This window comes from Solea senegalensis, linkage group LG1 (genome assembly GCF_019176455.1).
Source record: "Solea senegalensis isolate Sse05_10M linkage group LG1, IFAPA_SoseM_1, whole genome shotgun sequence".
In the NCBI taxonomy this organism is placed as follows: Eukaryota; Metazoa; Chordata; class Actinopteri; order Pleuronectiformes; family Soleidae; genus Solea; species Solea senegalensis.
The window spans coordinates 24,797,031-24,819,167 of NC_058021.1; the positions used below are offsets into that span (position 1 = coordinate 24,797,031).

At 40.6% G+C, this 22,137-nt stretch overlaps 1 protein-coding gene across 2 annotated transcripts in view; it reads right to left on the reverse strand.

Annotated features, from left to right (window-relative positions):
* The window catches only part of cntnap2a (contactin associated protein 2a), a 315,409-nt gene that overhangs the window by 100,555 nt on the left and 192,717 nt on the right, over positions 1–22,137 (reverse strand). For both annotated transcript variants that reach the window (XM_044036945.1, XM_044036937.1), the window contains exons 11-15: positions 13,774–13,936; positions 8,897–9,003; positions 6,805–6,924; positions 5,585–5,700; positions 3,940–4,024 (exon numbers count right to left, since the gene is read on the reverse strand). In XM_044036945.1, the coding sequence (XP_043892880.1) occupies positions 3,940–4,024; positions 5,585–5,700; positions 6,805–6,924; positions 8,897–9,003; positions 13,774–13,936 (591 nt within the window). The remainder of the gene's footprint in view (positions 1–3,939; positions 4,025–5,584; positions 5,701–6,804; positions 6,925–8,896; positions 9,004–13,773; positions 13,937–22,137) is intronic.

Consider the following 22,137-nt stretch of genomic DNA (forward strand, 5'->3'; position numbering starts at 1 on the left):
TGATTGTTTGTGGTGATGTGAGACAATCGTTGTCTCCGGATATTCCATCAGCACCATTACAGTGATTTAGTGCTCAAATTTATGAACACTAATATCCTATTTCCATATGTTGAGTCAAAGGTCAAGGCTGCATGTCAATACAGGACGTAAAAGCAAGAGGGAACAATAATGCACAGTGCAGGGAATTTTGTGATTTGTTATTTTTTTCGCACGTTTGTCACACTTAAATGTTCCAGTTTATCATTGTATTAGACAAAGGTAAACCTAGTAAACACAAAATGTAGTTTTTAAGTGATGATTGCATTTATTAAGGGAAAAAAAGACAATCCAAACCTACATGGCAATCATATCACTGTGGGGGAATTTTGGCCGACTCCTCTTCTGACCAATAGATGTCAATTACTTTGTTACTCATCTGTTCCTGACTGTCTTTAGATCGCAACATGATGTCTTCCTTTTTTTTGGGATCTTTTGGCCTACTTCACTTTGTCTGACAGGTTCTAGTTAAGTGATCTCTTGATTCAACAGGTCTGGTTTAGATAGTTTTATCCTCTATAATTGTAATTTGTTTGATAATCTGAAACATTTAAGTGTCACAAACATGCAAAAAAAAAAAAGCAGCCATGCTTTGGTGTACAGCACACACACACTCACTGTATATAAAGATGGATGACATGACAGATCTATGCATGCAATATCAGTCATAAACCCCACCTCCTTCCTGCCAGCAAATGGACTGAAATAATATTGAAAAAAAAACCCTGTCATTTTGATTAGTTGTTATCACAGTAAGTGCAATTTGTTCCACCAAATAACTTGGGTTTCATTTGTTTTTGTTTTTGAAACAGAGCGAGATGCCACAAGTGAAAGCTCAGATAACTAGAGATTGGTTATGCAAGTGTGTCAGTGGGAAGTCAGTCACAGAACTTCACTTCCCCACCATGACGACTGCACAGATTCTGGCTCAAAATGAGGTGAATAGAGTGAGATGGCAGGGATTGAGTCTGGGCTATTTTGGCTTCATTTGTAGGTGAGATGTGTGTCTGGTGTGTTTTTTTTCCTTTTTTTTAAAGAAAATTACTGGTCTGCATCCGTATGGGTGCTTGTTTGTACAAACTTTGTGCCACCAGTAGTTCATAATGCAGGGGCTGCTGTGAGTGGAGAGTATTAAAACTGATTCCAACATTACAGGGGAAGAAAAGAAAGAGAATGAGGTAGGGGTGCAGCAGATTTAAAGAAAAAAAAGGAAGGAGGAAAATAATGTGAAGTAAAATTGGAGACTTGTTAAATGAGACGAAGGAAAGAACAAAGTGGGAATGGAGGAGAGTTAAGTGCAGAGTAAGTACAGAAAATAGATTGATATAAAATTGGTACATCTGGATGCAGAAGATGACGGGGAGCAGTCGAGAGAGAAAGGAGGGGGAGGTGAGATGGGGAGAAATCCGGAGTGCATCTCTAGGCTGGAACTTTGTACATGTGCTGCTGCATGCATCATTTTAATATTATGAATCAATGGGTGTTTGACGTGTGTGTGTTTGAGTGAGAGAGGTGATAAAAATGATAAAAGGGCAGAATGCAGTACGTGAAATAGGCAAGCAGAGGGTCAGACCATTAGGACAATTATTGCTACAGCTCCAAATTAAGGGTGCCACTGGTGGCAGAATACATTGGCCATTTAACAGTTCGTTTATTTTCAAAATGCCAGCCCGTGTAATAGATGAGATCTGGACGGGGAAAACAGTGGAAGTGGGGGAGTAGCAAGTGTGTGTGTGTGTGAATGTCTGTCATCCACAGAGGCAACGCTGTTGACAATGTAATTTGATAAAAGCTGACAGCTAATTTATGAAGCATATTTTGGGGTAAATGATTTTCCTCAGTCCTACATTCTCAGACGTTTCATCCTGGTAATTGGATTTCCCCAAGTTACAAGGTAGTGAATTAAGAGTTAACTAGTAAATGAAGGACTGACGGACTGACTTTGTGAGTGCGTGTGATCGGACCATGTGTGCGTGCGCCCACACAACTTCATTTAAGGTGAAGAAAAAAAAACGAGGATAGAGAAAATAGAGAAAAAATTGATAGTGTGTGTGCGCTTTTGCACAATGTAGGTGTAGATGTCATCTCTTGGAGCAGTGGAGGTTAATTGCAAAGTTTTGGTCTGTTGCACTAATACCCAACTATTACTAACTGCCTTTTGCTTTATTTCTTCTGTCAATCAAGGCGCAGTAGCACTCACATGCACACCCACGTGCATGCATAAAGACACACAGTGTAACAACCTTTATTTAACTGCATTTGTGCCATCGACAAACCTGGAGCTCACTGTTCGTGTGGGGTCCAACCACTAACCCTTCACCTAAATGCTGGACCCTACAAGTTCCACTGATGATTATTACTTGATTTAAAGGGAGCAAGGGGATGTATGGTATCAATAATAGGTCATCAAGTATAGTTAGTGATGTTTTATGGCAAGGAATGGTGCCACACAGTTCTGGCACAGCCCGACTCCGCATATATATATATATATATATATATATATATATATATATATATATATATATATACACACATATATATATACATATAGATATACATATATACATATATATATACACATATATACATATACATACATATATACATATACATACATATATATATATACATACATATATATATATTTATTGTCGTCATTAAAAGAGTCATGAGCATGACGTTTGACACAAGAATCAAACCTGAAGAATGCCTAATTGTGCATCAGTTAAAAATCCTAAAGACATGCGTTAATCTACAACATATAGCAAGGAAATGTCTAAAATCTGGTGTATTTAGCGATTGTGAGCCGTGAGCCGCATCACAACCCCTTGTGCCGTATTTCAGTTCAGCTACTGTGTCAGACAGAGTATGTGCTCCGGTCATGCAGGAAGTTGTGAACGATTCTGTTCAAATCTTTTGAATTAACTGAGTCTCACGATTCAGTATACAGAAAACAAGTCACTAGTTTGTGTGTGTCGTGTATAAAACAACGTCACAGCATTTTCGTGCAGCCATGCCGTGCCGGAATGTACAGTGGAAAAGCGAGTTTGCAAGCTTGGTCAAAGGGAAAGTCACACAGCATACCAAGTATATACACGCACGCACAGATGTCATCTTCAAACAAGATATTAGACTAAAAACCATGCACTGAGACATACTGGGCAAAACAACAGTAAAATGCTGTTGCCTTTGTCTGTTCTGTCACCACCAGCAGCAGCTGCAAGCCCTGCTCTCTCCAATTCTGCACTGCATACCAACTATTAAAACCCTGATTAAACTCCACTACACCAACCACACCACAAATCAAACATATCTAATCCAGGGCAAACCTTACACAACTCAGCCATTTCGAAAGCCAGCCTAACTAATCCAAACCAAACTGACACGAAACCCCGGCCTTTCTAAAGCACACCACAGCCAAACGGACAAAGTGCAAACAAATCTGATACAAATAAATGTAATCCAAGTTGATCTACTCAAAAGGATCGCGGATGGGCTGCAATGCATTACTAATGGTCGGTTTGGATTATTTATTCTCGACCTGAGTAAACGCGGGATTAAGTTAACCATAAAAAAACATGCAGGGGTGACAAATTAAAGGAAAAACAAACACGGAGCATCTCAGTGAAGAGGTGGTTGATAAGAAGCCACTAGAACAGCTTTAAAGCCCCTCAACCAAAGGGTGTTTGCTTAGTTTGGGTCTCAGGTCATCAGTTTTGTAACTCGTTTGCATTTTTAGGTTCATCCTTTCAAGTAAATCAGATATTTCTTTTAATTTTACCCCTGACTTTGTAGAATCCCCAGACAAGAAAGCAGATGGGAACAAGCTTTCTGCCTGGTCTCAATGGTGTGTGTGCCCTGTTTGAGTCAGCGGTGAATAAAGATGCCACCATCAGCTCTTACCTGGAGTGTTTAGCAGCCTGGACTTTTGACAGCTGTAGATGATTTGCTGCTCACAGTATTCTGCACTGGCGGTGATGGCAGTCACCTGGAAAAACAAGCAGGGGCATGTATTTTCATTTTATTTTATTCAACCAGACAGGTCTTCGGCTTCCAAGAAAGGGAAAATAATTGAGCCTCAAAATGAAAACCCAGTGCACTGCGATGTTGCTTTGTTTTAGAGAGGCTGACAATGGAACATGTGATCCATACTAATTAAGGAGGGAACATAATTTCAGGAAGGATATGCTTCTCACATCCTGTTACACAGTATCACTTTGCAGGTTGAAAGCACAGTGCAGTTGCTTTTGACCGAAAGTCAAAGTGTGGCTTAGAGTTTTGAGCGTGAGTCAGGAAGTCTGAGTTGCCACAGCAGAGCAGGTGACTCCCGTCATCAGTGTAAAAGAAAACTTGCATTCCATAGCACAAACCTACCAACTCAATATAGACCATTGTTGAACCTAACTGGGGCAGAGGACCGATAACTCGACTATGCGGTCAGACTCTCGGTATCAGCAGAGGAAGGCGCCAGACATCTTGACCTGATGTCTCTCCCCTCTCCCCCTATTCTTCAAAACCTGTGGGACTCACAGGTCGACTGACGTGTTTCATGTTTGGCATCTTCTCAGTTCTCCTCACATCTGAGCCGTTTTTAATAATGTTTTCAACTTCGCTCATCACTGACTCCAGAATCTTGGCGACGTACATCTTTTTCAGCAAACACGGACAGTTGCTGTCGGTTAGCTATGGCACAATGTGTTTATTTAATTGAATTACGCATGATGAATACTGGGCAATCAGGGTTCCCTAGATTCTCAAGAGCACCATGTTGGCAAACACAAACGACTGAAAGCACAGCTTTCCGTTAGCGCTAATTGTGACAAATAAATTTGCCGAAACAAAAGTCAAATAATTTGTTGTAAACCCTCAACGAGCCAACACTGATGGACTGTGTTTGGCTCTCCAGCCACAGCGTTCTGCCATGAGATAAGTGGCACACATTTAGAATCTACTAACTGAACACAGCTTGTTTTTTTATTTTTTTCCCCTGCAGTTTTCCGACACGGAAATGTAAGCCTGCACACACGATTAAAAGAGTTAGATATTCCTTGCATGACGCATACAGTAGATGGTTTCCGTGTGGTTTAATGAGATAATACAATGAATTAAATAAAAAGGGTGGAGATGTATGATTAGTGCTTTGTTGCAGACTGCTACTGTGTGCAGTACTTATGTTACTGCATTTCTAGCAAGTTTCGAGCAACACACCGAATGTTAAAGTGCCTAAAGAACATTTTGCCACAATGTAACAGCAAAAAAAATTGGGAAAAAAGGCCAAAAAAATTGGAAAACTGTCAGTTTGAGAACCTAACAGCTTATACCGCATGTGACGACCCATCAAAATAAATAATCTTAAATGGATGTTAGCTGTATCTAGCCTGACAATATGAAAGTATATTTGTAAATTCAATGTGAAATATTCCATGAAAAAATGTGACAAAAAATATCGACAAATAAAATACAATTGTATACACAGCTACAGTAATACAAAAGAAATGAGTCAATCATATTAGTATCCAAAAGACATTTGTGAATCCAGTTTAGTTACCTGGTCCATTGACGCACTGTAGTTGACCTGCAGGACGGTGCGCCTGTCTCTGCTGGAGCCAGTAACTGCTGTTTTGGGGGGTAGGTTGTTCATGACTGTCGTCCATACTTTGTCCTCTACACATACACACAAAATGCACACAAACATGTTACAGGACATGGCAAATACAGTGGTTCTGTGGCATGACAGAGTATTAGGGCCAAACCCAAGAAAAACATTTAAATCTTTCGAAACTAAAGTCGTAATATTATGAGAATTAAGTCGTAATATTATGAGACTAGTCGCTGTTATTTAATAATAATGCATTTAATTAAGTCGCAATATGACTTTATAATATTATGACATTTTTTCTCTTCAGTGTGGCCTCAATACTTGTCGTAGTGACACACTGCCAGGGGTCCTTGCAGTTTTCACATCCATCCAAAAGACGTTTTGTTGTTTTTTTTAGTTATTTCTGCACTTTTGAGACGATCACTGGACTTAAACTAGTAAATTTTCACCCAGTTATGTAGCTTCATACAGCAGATTCACTTACATAACACACAAAACAGTACACACACACGTGAAAGAGCAGTTTAGCTGCCATGGCAGTGAAGTTTTCTCAATGAAGTTACAGCGGAGAGTCCTGAGTTTAATAGACATTTGTCCACTGTTATAGCATGAGCTAGTCACTCAATCTTCTGCATGTTCAGTCACTCAATGTAAGCTGTGAGTGTGTGTGCTTTTCAGCATGACCAAGGGCCTAGCCGGCGGACTGCAGTGACATTTCATTAAAAGTCTCGCCTTTGCTCTGTCACCATGCTTGTGTATTGCAGACTATCTACTTATTCAGCCATGTCTGTGTGTGCGAGAGAGAGAGAGAGAGACAGAAGTGTCACTCAGACTGTTAGTACTCTTAGGTTTGCATAACAAGTCTGTTTCTTGTGTTTTCGGTGTGTGTGTGGTCTTGGGTGTGTGTTTGTGCAACACTGTGTGTGTCTGCTCCTTCACAGCTAAATGTCAGCAGTGACAGCGTTACCATGGAAACCCCAGGTGTAGCAGGTTAAGAGCTCTGCTGCTCGAGGTTAAGACTGTGGAGGGCTGGAAAGTTTCCTTATCTTACAGGTTACTGGGGCTGGATGGAGTCAGGAAGTGTATGTACACACACACACACACACACACACACACACACACACACACACACACAGAGCAGTGCTTTTTAGGTGCTCCCACATACAAACCTGTCATGTTGCAGTTGACTTTGAAGGGACCAAGAGGTCCGCTGCCATCAGGGTCAATCCAGTAGGTGTCAGAGGACCTGCCCAAATGTTTATAGGCCTCACACGATGGTTCATAGATCGCTGTGAGAGGAGGTGAAGCAAGGAAAAACAAGAAAAGAAAAATCAGTTGGAGGAAAGAAAAGAAGCAGAGGAGGCGGAAGAGTTCTGAGAGAGACAAAAATGACTCAAAGTCTAGTCATAGCAAAACAATGAAGTAGTTTAAAATGCTGAGTGAAATTTTCAGGAAAAGACATTATAATCTTATGACCTCGTCATCTCTTTATTGCCTACGAACACATCCACCATAACTGGTGCACAATAATGTTGACTTTAGCATGAGGGCAGTGGTGCTGCAGTTAAAACAACGATTTTACTGACAATACAAAAATGGAGTTGATATTTTGGCAAAAATAGAGGCGCTCAGATATTTGTCGCAAATAAAATAACATTACAAAGTGACAGCATTAAGACAATAAATACCTCCTCAAGAAAGCTATTTTTAATTACCAAGAATATATATTGTAATTGTAGTAGATTTTGTGGGTTGTTTTCAAGTATTCAAGCATTGTGTCTAAATTTACTTTCTTATGTTTCTTCCTGCAGAAAGCTGTTTCAGGTGGTTGCCACTCTCTATTCAGCGTCTGTCAGGAAGTGCTGTCTTGTCCCTCACACTCTAGCAATCTATCTGACAACATATTGATGTTATGTTTGTGTTGATCTGCACAGAGACAGACAGAGACAGACGGGGGGGAAAGAATTACACTTCAAAGACAAATGCGAGAGTGTGACTTGGACTGAAACTTTCCAGACGGTTCAATAGTGTTCACGAGTGTGAGTGTTTCAGCTTTTTATTTTTGCTTTTTAAGTTTTTCTTCATGTCCTCGTTCATCCTACTTCACAATATCCGTTGGTCATTCAGTGGCCATTTTACCCATTTAGGGCCACGAGCCATTCTTAGACAGGGTGAGAGACAGGGTTTGAAGTCTTTGACAAAAGTAATCCGACGACCTCAGTCCGCTAGACTCGGTACTATTGGGGACTGCACTTCAGTGAAACGAACTGAACCTTTTGAATAAGGTATTTCCCTCCTCGCCTGAGGCAGCGCTGCATCAAAAATTACTGAAAGAGAAGACAAGACCACAAAGAGCAAAACATGGAGCCGCATCAAATCCTATCGGTCTTGTTTTTTTTATTTTGTTTTATGCAAACATACTACACATACGCTGCAATAACGAGCTCAGCCATTTCTCCCGGCCAATTGTCTAAACGCCTATGTTTTGGTTGTTTACCCACAATGCCCTGCTTCCTGCGTTTGGTTCACTTGAAGCGGACCGAGACCTACGCTTTTAGGCGGATCAGAGTTTGCTTCTCTGGTGCGCATCAGAGGTCCGTTCCTCCCCAAACGAACCAGACTTTCCGAGCAAACAAACTAGGGTTCGATTAAGAGGGGCTGCTGTGTGTCAGCGTGGATTGTAAGGTTCCCAGAATCGACCTGCAACTTTCCAGTCCCAATCCAGACACCCTGACCTCTACATGTTACAGCTCTTCCTCTAACCATTACAATACTCTGTTAACTGTTATTGACACAGAGAGACTTCTGGTCTTACAAAGCCATCTCATATTGTTTTCATCACATTTCTGCAGTTTTATTGTCAAAGCTTGTCCCTCTGCTGTACTATTTTCTGAGCAATACCTTCCTCTTCTCACATCACGCATTTTTAAATTGGTGACTTAAGGTTGAAAATACACAATATAGTTTAATGTTATCTCTCTGCCCCGGAACAATTTTTTGTGGCTCTTTCTTCCAATTCTCTTTTCCTAACTGTTCTCTTTATCTGCTAGTGCCGTTTGTGAGTTGCCTCTTCTCAAACAACAACAATCAGACACGCCTGGCCTTTGAGCACTTCAGTAGATCGTCTGTCACACTACTGAGGTCGGTGGTGTTGAAAGGAAAAAAAACGTTTAATCACATCAGGATGACCAAACAGGAAACCCACAAGGAAGAGAACACAGTGGTGGGTGAGTCAGGTGAGCAGAACTCTCCAGTACTTACACGTGTGACACGTGGCTCCATTGTAACCTGTACCATCACAGGTGCAGCTGAAACTGTCCCACGTCTGTTTACAGCGGCCTCCGTGTTCACAGTGATTAGGCATACACCTGGACAGAGGGAGAGAGGGAATATAAGCATAAAAGAGTCGCTCACATGTTACCTTCTGCACCATCTATCTTTCCTTGGATTTTATTTACTGTATATTTTACATGTTGACTGACTGTGATGAAACCTCATTGAGAAAGAGCCTCAAGCTAACTTAATAAGCACCCGAGGTGCATAATGTACATAGTGAATATCACCCTCTATGGAGCAGAGTCGGGGTGTCCTAAAACAACGCGTGAAAGAATGGAAATAAAAGAAAAGAAAGAAAATGGCTTGGAAGAAAAGGTTGTTGAATGAGACTCACACGTTGAGATTTTATTGTAAAATGTCAGTGATCATTCTCTGATGTCATGTCTAGGCTAGTGCTGATGTAAAACAGTGAATGCACATGTTTCAATTAGCAATCAACAGCAACTAGAAGAAAAACCCTTCACTTGGTTGTAATAGCAACATGGAGAGTCTCCCTCCACGGCTCTCACAATAAGAAAATGTCTGGGGTGGAAAATTGTACCCAAAGTTGGGACATAATGTAATCAAAATGGGAATATCAAGGACTGATCACAGAACACAGGTATTTTCATTTGAATGAATGAGTCAGTGCAGCAAGATATAACATTACTGAACCCTGTGGCCAACAGGAAGTAGTTAAGCGCTGCACATTCTCTGATTTGTACTCTTAAATTGGGTAACAACAATGTTGATGAGAACAACACTATAGCACGTCTGCACATACTAAAACACAAGTGAAGTGTTCACAGATACAGATGGTTGCTGTAATGCACAATTTTGTTTTCTTCGCCAAATAGTTACAATTCAGTATCCACATGGTGCCTCATTGTGAATGCAGCTCGGAGCACATGCTGTAGCAGTTAAGACATCACTGTTTTTACTTGTTAAAATTTGAAAACCCATTGAAATATGAAATACATCAAAGTTGTGTGGTTTGAACTGGCTGCAGGCCTAGCGGGGATGGATCCCGAGGCGCTGTGGTGTTGCAACAAGCACACAAAAAGTGATGATAAGAGGAAAAACCAGCTGGAAGAAAAACAAAAACTGACTATTAGGAGCTACAGGGGTCCTTTCAAATACTGAATCGTTTTTAAGGCATGCAGCGTGTCGGGCAGTTAAGCAGCACAAAGGCATTATGTCCTTCTTTAGAGGGAGACATGGTGATTGGTGAGTCATATGTACAGTAACTAAGTGACTGAACTGCAGGCTAGAAACACAGGATTTACTTACACAAACAAAATATTCGGATTTCTAAAACCACACGCACACGTCCAACGACAGTTTCTCTTTATCCGACACAACCACCTTGTATTGCAGCGCGGCTTTTGTGGGCTTCAGGTAACGCCCGTACTTGACTATTAATATTTATTGATCCAATGTGACCAGAAAAGAAGAGGACACAGAGAGAAGAGGAAGTTCACATAATCAGAAATCCAGGCGGGAAAGCTTCAGAAATGAGGCCCCTGATCTGTCCTGAGAGATCCGATCACAAGTGGACACTGTTGAGTATGACTGTTCACACTTAACATGCAGTAACATGCATCTTGATTGGACAGGTGATCTATCTGGTCTGTTTGTGGTAGCAACATTGACTGCACTAATGTTTCTGCTGTCAATGTGTTTGTATCTGTGTATCAGTGCAAGTGACAGGTAGACAGAGAGAGAGAGAAAGAAAAAAGTGAAGACAGAGAGGACATCAGACATGTAGAGGTGGTCTCTAATGTGTCCTAAAGGATGCTTTGCATGTATGCATGCAAAGAAACACAGCCAGACAGACCACCTCAGGACTGGACAAGTGGTTTGTTCAGACCTGTGCTGTCCACATGTCATTGGAAAATTCCACCTGAATGTTAATACATGATCTTTAAAATGTTCCTGGCACTTTTATATTTGCTTTCAAACTGTAAAATCAATGACTTGTAATCACAAGCTTGACTGAACCCACAAGGATCTAAAACTGTCAGGTCACCAAGGTAACAGTACTTCACATAATTTAAAAATATGTTCTAATTTTAAAAAAAAACAAACAAAAAAAACAACCTGTGATCCATTTCCTATTCAAACCATATGAATGTACAGCAAATACTGTACAATCTAATATTTTTGTGATCCTTGTGTGTTACAATTTCGCGCGGTAACAACAGACTATTAAACACATGTAAAATTGTATTTCGCGTTCACAATGAGCCGTGATTGACAAGCACTGAAAATCGCAATATTATGCTCAGCAAGCTGTGAACACTAATGTTCACCAACAGTATTGTATGTCCTGGGCTTTGTATGAGACAAGAGCCAAATGTGATAAAAAGAGGGTGGTGCACATCTGGTATGTGTGTGTGTGTGTGTGTGTGTGTGTACGCTTTTATGTGCCGCTGCCTGTGCTGCTGTGGTCCCATTACAGAATAACAGTGACATTGTGGGATAAAGAAATTTGCATGCACCAAGCTTTTCCCCTGTTTGTGTAAGCATGAAATTGTGTCTGTGGGGACGCGTGTGTGTGTGTGTGTGTGTGTGTGTGTGTGTGTGCGTTTTGCTTCTCCGCCTAAAAAGAATCCCACAGTAGAACGGCATTGATCAAAAAGAGGTCAGACAGGGCTATTGAGCTGCCTTCAAAGACATTCTGATTAGTTAGATGGTAACACTGTGCCCATTCATCTTTCCTGGCAGAACAGGGCCCACCTAAAGTACAGCGGGGCTCGCACATTTGAAGCAACAGAGCTGGGCAACACTGTGAGCATCGGGAATAGGTAAAGCTTGTGGCCATTCGGGTCTTCATGAGAGTTTGCTCCAAAAATCTGACCAAAGTAACCTTGAAGTGAGCGACTATGCGCACTGAAAATGCAGCACAATCAGCAATAGTAATAATTTCATACCACAGTGGCAGTAAGAATGTGATATCTTCTGACTCTCGCACCAATCGTATAAATTCTGCCCCCATAACTTCGAAGCAGATATAATTCACATACCAGTTAGTGAACAAACAAACAAAGATCAGTGAATCATGATGAGCAGCATATCATACAATTATGAAACACAATTTAGACTACAGGTAAGAAGACAACTTTTGTGCATTGTCATGTACGTACATGTGATCACAGAGCTGCTTCATTTATGTAATTTGTCAGTAAATGTTGCGGTCATGTCATAGCCTATAATCTGAAGAAATAATCTGAATCCAGTTTGCATTTACGTCTGGATAATGGTGCTATGCTGAGACCAAACCTATTTTTATTTTCCATTTATCTGCACCAATGTTTGACACTAGAAACAGAAAAGTGGAGGTTTAATTGCTTTGAACTGCCACAATGCAGCAGCAAGTGGGGTGACATTTTGGCATTTGAGCCATGATTAAATCTCAAGGCTTTTTCTTCCACATTCATGGGGGGAAATGTGTTACTGGTACAAACAATGTGCATGTGCAAATATATTCTGAAGGAAAATCAATCGCTGGCTGGAGATTTAATTGCCAGCTGAATTATGTTTTCAAGGTTGGCTTTTAGAATGACACACCTGTGGTCAGGTTAAGGCATTGTATCAAGATACTTTTCCTTTTCAAAGGAAAAAAGAAAACAATTCAACTTCAAACTTCTCTTCACAATTCAAGTGCCTTTAAGACGGATACCCCGAGTAACATTAAGCATCTTTGATCAAACCACTATATTAAAACACATCCAAAAATAAACAAAAAGAAAACTGTTGTGGATATTAAAATATAAAACACAAAATCAACTTCAAACCAGCATGAACCTATGCTTTTGAGCAAGAAAAACTTTGGTTGTTGCATGTACAGCGTTTTCAAAAGGGTCTATAGTGTGGACACGGTCCAACTTAATACTTCCTCGGAAGCAGATCTCCCGTAAATGAGGGTGACACTGATCATAAACAAGCAGTGGCAGCAGGTGTCTACTTCTCTGGGCAAGGAAATTGATGAAGGTAAGTGCTATTGACAAAGCTGATCTGAAAACAAATCACTCACTGGAGGGAGAAAGTTGTTCCAATCAGAACAAGGTCAGCTCCTAATTGGAGCTTCCCAGTCTTGCTTCCCCTTAAAGCACCTTCCTTAAAGGTTACGATAATGCATATCTATCACTGGCCCTTTATTTAACATAAGGTCTGGAGGTTAAACCAGTCCACAAAGTTTAAACACTTTGCCACAGACACCAGACTCAATATAAGGGAGCACTCAAAATGAAGCTCAAGGCTTGGCTGATTCTATATATGGCAGCTCCATCCCAATGTGTTTGTCTCGTTCACGACAAGGAAATAAATTGAAATGTCAACAAGTTGTAATGAATTCTTTCAGTGAGCCAACAATGAGACATGCTGTGCAGAGTTCCAGCTCTGATGTACTTGGCAATGAACTAGACAAATGAGTGGCTTATTTCTGATGTTTGATGAGGATCATAGCGTTTTGCCAAGATGAAACCCACTCTTTACTTTCAGTTTACAATGAAATGCCATTGTGTGTGTTCACCTCCTTTTACACTATGAATCCACCAAAACCATTGATATCCATTTATCAGTCTGTCAAGCATACAAAAACCAGCCATACATAAACATTTTCATCAACCTGGAGTCATATATCTCTGAAAAAGAATTTAGACTCCAACTATAACTTTCTTGTTTACTGCATGACACTTACAATTTTAAACCATTTGATTTATAGCACTTATTGTTCGGCGCTTTGTAAATGATTCGAATAAGTATCTTCATACATGGGTGATTGATTGATTGTGTGTGCATGCGGGAATTATCGTTGTTACCTGTCTATGATTGCACACATGTCCAGGCTCACATTCTCAAAAGCTCCCACGGTGCCTTTTTCCACCGCATGTAAATCAGCCGGTTGGTCATCCACCACAATTGCTTGCATGCAGCCTTGAAATGAGCGGCGGGAGGGCGGGAACAACGTCTGCAGAAAATACCCTGAAACAAAAAAGATACATGTTTTTTTTTTATTAAATATACTGTACACGCTGGGACTCAAAACAATGTGGCAGTACTTACACTTTCCCGGTAACTCCATAAATATATTAAGACTTGTAAATTATTTAAACCTTTAACACCTAAGCCTCAAAATGTCCGCTTATTGTAACCATAAAAGGGACAGAAAAAGTGCTTTTGCCCACTTTTCCAGAACACTTTTATATAAACTTTTAATATCTGGCAGTTGTTTAAAATCAAATTCCATTTTTAAACTGACAATAACATGTAGTAAATTGTGGAGTTTTTGTTTTCAATGATAACACTGCGGTTGTACATGAATACGAGATTTTGCATTATAATTTGCAAAAACAGGCCAACAAAATGGAAATTATGTAACTCAGCAGTTGTTTTATCACCCGAAAGGGCTGTCTTCAGGGCATTTTTAGATAAAACGTGCTGCTCTCTGCTCCATTTCTCCACCGCTCCGAGTGTGTGGAGAGGGGGGGACAAAGGTGTAGAGTTGCTGGCTTCCTGCATCTGTGTCAGTGAAATAACTGTAATACTGTTGGCTTTGAAATGCAAGCTCTTAGTTTTTTTTTTCCACACAGTTACAGGTAATGTAAAGAGCGCTTGCCCAAACGTATCGCAGACGATACACCCGGTGTTAAAGGGCTCAGTTTGTGGAAGCCACAACAGGATAAGACAAAAAGGGCAGCATAGTCCAGACTCAAACGCTATGGAATATAAAAAAGCTACCAATAAGTGCACCACATGTGAGGCGACATTGTTTGTACGTACGTTTGCTTTCAGTTGTATAGAGAACATGCTGAGTGATTGTATTCAAGTTAAAAAAAAAAACAAAAAACTTCAAGATGATCACTCCATGAAGTCACACAGAGGTGGAGATGAATTAAACACGGAACAGAAAAAAATCGGGACGCACAACAGCTTAATGAAGTGAAAACTGTGTGAGTGTGGGAAGAAGAGAATAATGAGGTAGGATGGCTGCTTTTGATCCTTGATTTACAACACATCATGAAAAGACGTCCCTCTACAGAAGCAGACATCAAACTTAACAACAGCATCATCCTTGACATGGAACAACAGACTGCAGCGATGGGTTATTGTCACTTTTTACAACTGAGAACCTTCATCGGTCCTCTCGTCCTCTTGGTTTTAGAGCTCATCCACAGGGCTCATTAGCCCTAATACGAGTGCTAAGGCTGCAGTAGATTAGAGGACATGTAGGTTTTACTATATACAATACCTTTATGGGATACAGGAGTCAATGGCCCATCCAGAGGTAGCACTAGGCCTTGACTGAAATGGGGACAAGGCTAGGACAAAAGTGTGTGCATAGGGGGACTGTGAATGTGCATAATAACTCTTTTGCACAACATGTCCAGGGATACAGAGTAAGTGAGTGTGTATTCTATGTGCAACACTGTCTTATGCAGCACATGAGTGTGTTCTATTCAGGATGTCCTGCTGGATAAAGGGACGGGAGAGCCTGGAATTCAATCTTTCTCCCAACACACGGGTCACACGTAAAACACCGCTGCTCAATGACATCTTCATCATCGTGATGTTATAAGCTGTCACACTCTCTATCATACGCATCAGCCTCAAGGCCAAAGCATCAGAGGCTTATTATAGAGGCCATGTGCACGTTGTATTTGTTACCAGTCCTCATGGAGACCAATACCTGGTCCTATTGACACAGAAATTTTTTTTGTGGAAATTAACCAGTGGAACTGGTTAAATTAGAGCTGTGATTTTAATTGTGGTTAGGTTGGTTTCATTATTGGTCCAGTAGATCGCGACAGGTGGCAATGGCTGCAGTGTAATCTTGCGAGCCAACCGCCAACGGCGTATGGACGGTAATATTTGACACAAGTATTTGGAGAAAGCCAGATTGTCCCGACCAACGTTAGAGAAAGGGTAATGTGTATGTGTGATGGGAGAGTGAGTGAGCAGACTTTACGGGGGTCAGCGAACACATCACAGCTGAGCAGAAACGTCGCTGCGAGAAAGATGTGCTGTTCCGACAATACAGCGACGCAGTGTCCCCCACCAGTCTTGTAACTAAACCTACACCCTTGGTTCTATTGTCAGACGCTTACAATAACAATCAGAGCCATTTATTGGTGAAAAAGAAGCACTTTTTGTACTCAGCATGCCGATTGCCCCGTAAGATTACACTGCAGCCATTGACGCCTGTAGTTGCTGCTGCCCAAGGCGATCTACTGGACCAATTATGAAACCTTTTGTAAGTAGTATTCACATACACACCCACATTTATATACAAACATAGGTCCCAGGATGAAAAATACCAGAATGCTCTTATAGGATTAGGCATCAACTGGTTAAGGATAATGATTTGTTTAGGCTGTCAAAATGAATGAAAGTCAGTGCAGTGTCCTAAGAAGAGTGTGCGCATGTGTGTGTTCGTGGTGTGGGGATGTTAAACCCTGAATGAATCCCCACAGTGTTATTACCAGCAAGGAAAGCAGCAGGAAAAGTAAGAAAGTGCCTGTTCGCATGTGCTGAATTGTTCATATCTTACGCTTTAACTTTGGACTCCGAAAGTTTCTCCTGTCATCCTTGCCATCTGTCTCTTTTCCTGCCACACCTGTCTGCTGTCGGAAGAACGGCCGACACAGAAAGGAAGAGAGGTTGAGACGGAAAGGGAGACAGAGGATGGGAAACAGAGCAGACTAGTTGGCAGCACTTTTGTGTCCTCGAGATCGCGTATGAATACAAAGGAAACGCAGCCTTCCTGACAGTTTGGCAGAACAAATAGAGAGAGGCATGGAATGAGGGATGGGTAGAAAGATGTACTAGATATTTATATGTTTACTTGTTGGGTGTCACCCGTTTCATTTTTATTCTATACACTGCTTGTTTTATCATGAGAACCTTTTTTGCAACAGGTACCAAAAATTTATCTATAAATAAATAGTAATCATGATATGAAACTCACGTTTGAATTGAGAAACATGGACACCAATATCATTGCAAAACTTAAAAGTTAATAATGGATGAGAACTCAAACATCTATGTAATCCCCAACCACTATCTGTAATTTACTGTTTCAGTGTAGCTTTTAAAAAACACTTGAGACAATGTTCATGTTGGCATTATACTACAGTAATTTTCATTTTAGATTTGCATATTAACGTGCTCCATAAGTGCTGTAAAAATGTAACCAGACAGTAGTCAGGCGATAAATTCACCCCTTTGTCACTCAGAAGCTGTGACTGTTATTGACCAATGTTAGCTGTTATTTTGTCTTCCTCTTCCCCGTCAACAAATCTTAAGGCCAATTTTCTTCTGTGCCTCTCAAAAATGTATCATTGTATTATTCATAAAGCTGCATTGCAGCTGCAGTGACAAATAGAGAAAGATACAGAACAAGATTAATGAGGTGGAATCCAACCGAACAAACACTTGGTAAACAAGGCACAGATGTAGCCATGCATCTGTAAATCCTGAAGCTATCACAGCTTAAAGCCAAGTTAAGAAGGCCTGAAAAAAGATTCCTGATGGTCTGGGGGTTTAATTTGTAATATAAACAAAACGTCCGCCTTGTATAACAAGGATTATGAACAGCAGCAGAAATCACTCGCAGTCTTGCTTTCTGTTGCCCAAGGAACTTCTCTTACAATTCACACACACAATTTCACAAGCCAGCACCAGCTCTCTCCTACCTAAACACATCAGACATGCACGGCTGGCTCTTAGGCTGCACAACACTTGTTTCCACACCCCGACACATTTAGGGGGGTACATCTGCTTCCAGTGGGAGAAGCCTGGAAATCAGCCAAAATGCTTGGTGTAAAATAAAAAGCAAAATATTCAGGATTCAAATTCAGAGGAGACAAAAAGTATGTAGATTCTTGCACATTCAAATTCACATAAGTGTACATTTACTGACCACCTGCTGCTATTTCTCCATGAACTATGTTCCTTAAAGAGGATATATCATGCAAAAAGCGTTGCTCCATCATTTAATAAGTGTGTGTGACAATGAAGAAAATTGGATAGATAATGCTCCCCCCCTTTTACATTTACAGTCACCACTGGTGGAAAGTTGCTGAACTTTCCTGGCTGTTCACTATTTTTTATGTCCCCGCCATCCAAGGACGTAAAGCCCCATTGGATCGAAATATCCCCAAAACAACATCAAGACCTGACTGCCACAGACTGCCAAACCCATAACAGGGTTCACTGAACCAAAGTTCAAAGATGGATTGATACTGAGCCAACTTCCAGCATGGAATCCTTAGATTTTGCTGCAAAGATGAGCTATGAGACTTGGAGGTGAGCACAGGTTTCAAGCACATGGCAAAATCGGAGCCTGGTAATTAACCGTGGGTATGTTTTGGGTGTAACATGTCATACAACGACCAGAGAGCCATCTCTGATTCCCTTTAAAATGCCCTTGTGCACTTGCACCTTGTCGAATTGCTACGGCAAGGGCATTACTTGTCACATAGGAGAACAGAATGCTGTTATGCAGAGTAAACAGGAGTTCGGTCTGTGCAACAGGTAGAGTGCAATACCCACAAGCACACATATTCCTCTGTTGTGAATGTATGCTTAAAATAAAATATAATAAATAGTTGGATCCTTAAATAAATGTTTGAACATAAAAATGAGCAATGGTCTCTGTAAAAGAAACAGAAGAGTACTGAAATATCCCCCCCAACAGGATCTTATGAAAGTCATAAGGGAACATAGCATGTATGGATGTCAGAGATTACTGCACATGTCAAGAATGATTTGTGACATCCATGGTAGATGAGTGTGCAGTGTAGGCACACAAATTCACACATAAGTACCCATGCTCTCACAAAGCCAGCATTGGCTGTTCTCTGATAAATGTGGGCATCGAGATTCGCATGACGAATGCGCCAAAGACGCCAAAAATGCAGACACATGGCCAAAGCATGTTCTATACTCTACATATCAAAAGTACCACTGATATTCTCTGAGTATTATCCAATACTACATGTGTTAAAGACTTGTTTACATTGCAGTTTGTGAAAAATGCGCATAGGGAAGTGAGCAGATAAAAAAAAAAACTAAAATGGAGTTTCATCAGCAATGCAGGGGATTTGTCAGTTGCTGTTTGCAGACACACCATTCAAAGTTGCATCCTCCTCCCAAAGCTCAGTGAAATGAGCAAGTGATGTTAGTGAGAACACGGCAATGAATCAAAGGCATAAAAAGTTGTCTTTGCATACATTCACGGCAGTTTCATTCTTTATCACACCCTCACACAACACTGCGGCAAGGTGCTTGTTTTTGTGTGAATGAAGCTGAAGTGCACTTTCTTCCTGTCCACTGTGGCTTCTACGTTATGGCTGTGTGTGTGTGAAGCTCAGGTCCACCTCAGGACAGTAATTTATTTACGCAAAAAAACGAAAACAATGACCAAAAAAAAAAGAAACAATGAGCTATGAGATGATGTTCAACAACTCAGAAAAGTGCGATGCAAATAATGGAAAATATCAAATAACAAACACCAGCATGCTGTGGTAGAACCCCACATTATAAACAACTTTCAGACCCTGTTCCTGCAGAAAAATAGCAGGACTTTGGTGACTTGTGTGTGTTTTTGTCATTGTCCATCTGTCTTCCCTCTTGAGAAATTCAATTTGTGGATGTCTCATGTCAGTCACTTACTAATTTCTCAAAGCGCAGCGTCAGGAGTGAGAAACTACTCCCCGTAAAATAGGCTTTGGGTTCAGGAGACTGCTTCTAAAAGCAGACGCTCAAAGGATGGAGGGGTGGAGATGAGGGAGAGATGATGGGAGCCAAAGAAGGAAGGGGTCGATTCAGTTAAAGAGGATAAGAGGGATGAGAGGGGAGGATGAGAGCCAAAAAAAGGATGGAACATACACTGAGAAATTGGAGAGAACTGGAGAAAGAAAACAGAGAAGGGGATAGAATTGAGAAAGCGGCCAGAGTTGATGACAGAGGAGATGACAGAGGCTCAAAACCATAGTCTTCTCTTTCCACTGACATCCATAATATCCTGTAACTCTGCAGCCTTGGATTTAGGCCGTGCCACATGAATTTTAATGCCACAGACTCAGGAACGACAGGACATTCATTCACCCATTCATCGTCAACCGTTTTGTCCTCCACGTGAGGGTCACGGGGCTGCCAATCCAAGTCGACACCCTGGGTACACCCTGGACAGGTCGCCAGTCCATTGCTGGGCCAAAATAGAGACAAACAACCATACACTCACACACAATTTAGAGCCAGGGTTCTCAAACTGTGGTGCATGTACCACCAGTATTATGTTAGCTTCCTCTGGTGTTACGTGGAGTACCAGAAATGTACTGTATATACCAGGGTATGTGAAATGAAATAATAACAATTAGTGTCACCTTATCTATTGCTCAATCTTAATCTAATTTTGTTATGTAAGTGTCTGAAGTATATGTGATGAAGAGGAGGACGATGAGAGAACAAATTATCTTACTGTGAATAAATCTGCCTCCTGTGAAAAGTCCGTAGCTGACTTTGCTCGGCCTATTTACACAACTGTATTTTAACTATAAATTTACTATAAATTCACAAACGCACACATACCAGTTCTTTAATGTTAACTAATGTGAAATAGATGGTACACTCTGAAGTGCACTCGGTGACATTATGGGGAGCACATAACAAAGAAGCATGGAGTCAAGATACAGAGACGCTATTTCCCGAAATAGAAGGCACGGCCTCACTGGTGAAAGCGAGTAAGATAGCAATTATATGTGATGCTTGGACATCTGTTGCCACCGAATCTTACGTCATTAACTGCACACTTTATCACCCAAGACTGGAGGCTAATGTCACATGTGCTCCAAACAAGAACACTGAATGAGAGCCACACAGGTGCAAATGGGGCTGAGCTGTTAAACATATTGCACATAAAAGCAAGACTACATTTTGTCTTAAATATGTGATTTAGCCGAGTTTGCTGCTACCTTTGGTTCCTTACAATGCAGTTGTAACTTCCCAGTTAGTTAGTTACATATATTTCATCTTGTTTAATAAAAGATTATGGAAATGAATTAAAATCTTGCTTCTCATTTCAAATGCACTGTTAAAAATAGCGGTGGGTAAGTAGTGATCATACAGTGAGACAAAGACTTTCAAAGATGCATTAATGCGGCGATAATGGTTCTATAATTGAATCCGAATGCGCCGTCAGATTCCCACCACAAAACCGTACACCGAGAAAACCCACACACACAGGGAGAACATGCAAACCCCACACAGAGAGGCTTAGACCGGGACATGAACCAGCAACCTTACATCAAAATTTACATACTCACCATCTCCCTTGACAGATTAACATATATTGTTTAAATCTTATCTCTCTGGCTGCACTCAGTTGATTCAGTTGAAAACTTTCACATCCCAACCACCTCCCCTCTCCTCTGGTGTTCCCCAAGGCTCTGTGCTCGGCCCCATCCTGTTTTCCATTTTAAACTTTCAAATCCCATCAGAAAACAGTCTCTCTAATTCTCATTGTTCACCATCTGCATTTCCCTACTACAGATTTGTTTTATTGTTGAAGTGTTCTTTTACACTGTTTTTTTTTTTTTTTCACATTTAATTGTAAGGTGACCGTGAGTGTCATGAAAGGCGCCTCTAAATAAAATAAATGTATTGTTATTATTATAATTTCACCATGACTGTAGTCAAGTAACAAATCCTGGTAGTATATTTTTAAAAAGTGCAATTGTGTGTTCAACTACATGTTTTTTTATTGAAATCTGTCAAGGCAGGCTTTTTTTTCCTTTGCAATAAAATATGTTTTAAAATTATTGACAACTGACAAAAACATGTGTGTTTGCTGGTAATTAATGAATTACTTTTATATGAATGAGTATCCATTTTAAATCAATTCATACCACAATCTAACACTTGGCAGAGTACAACATGGTAATGGCAATAACAGACTAGCACACCAGAGAGTGACCAGAAAGTGGTCACACCTGTGGTTAAACTTTTCAGACAAGAAAACGTAATAGCTGCAGGAACAACTAACTCTTTGGGAATAGCACTTGAGCTGCATAACGTCCCACCATAGTCATCAAAATACATTGAATATAACCACTTATGCAAATTAGGCAATTCATTAAGGTAATTAAAACATTGATTAGCATTTTCCAGCATACTTGTCTTAA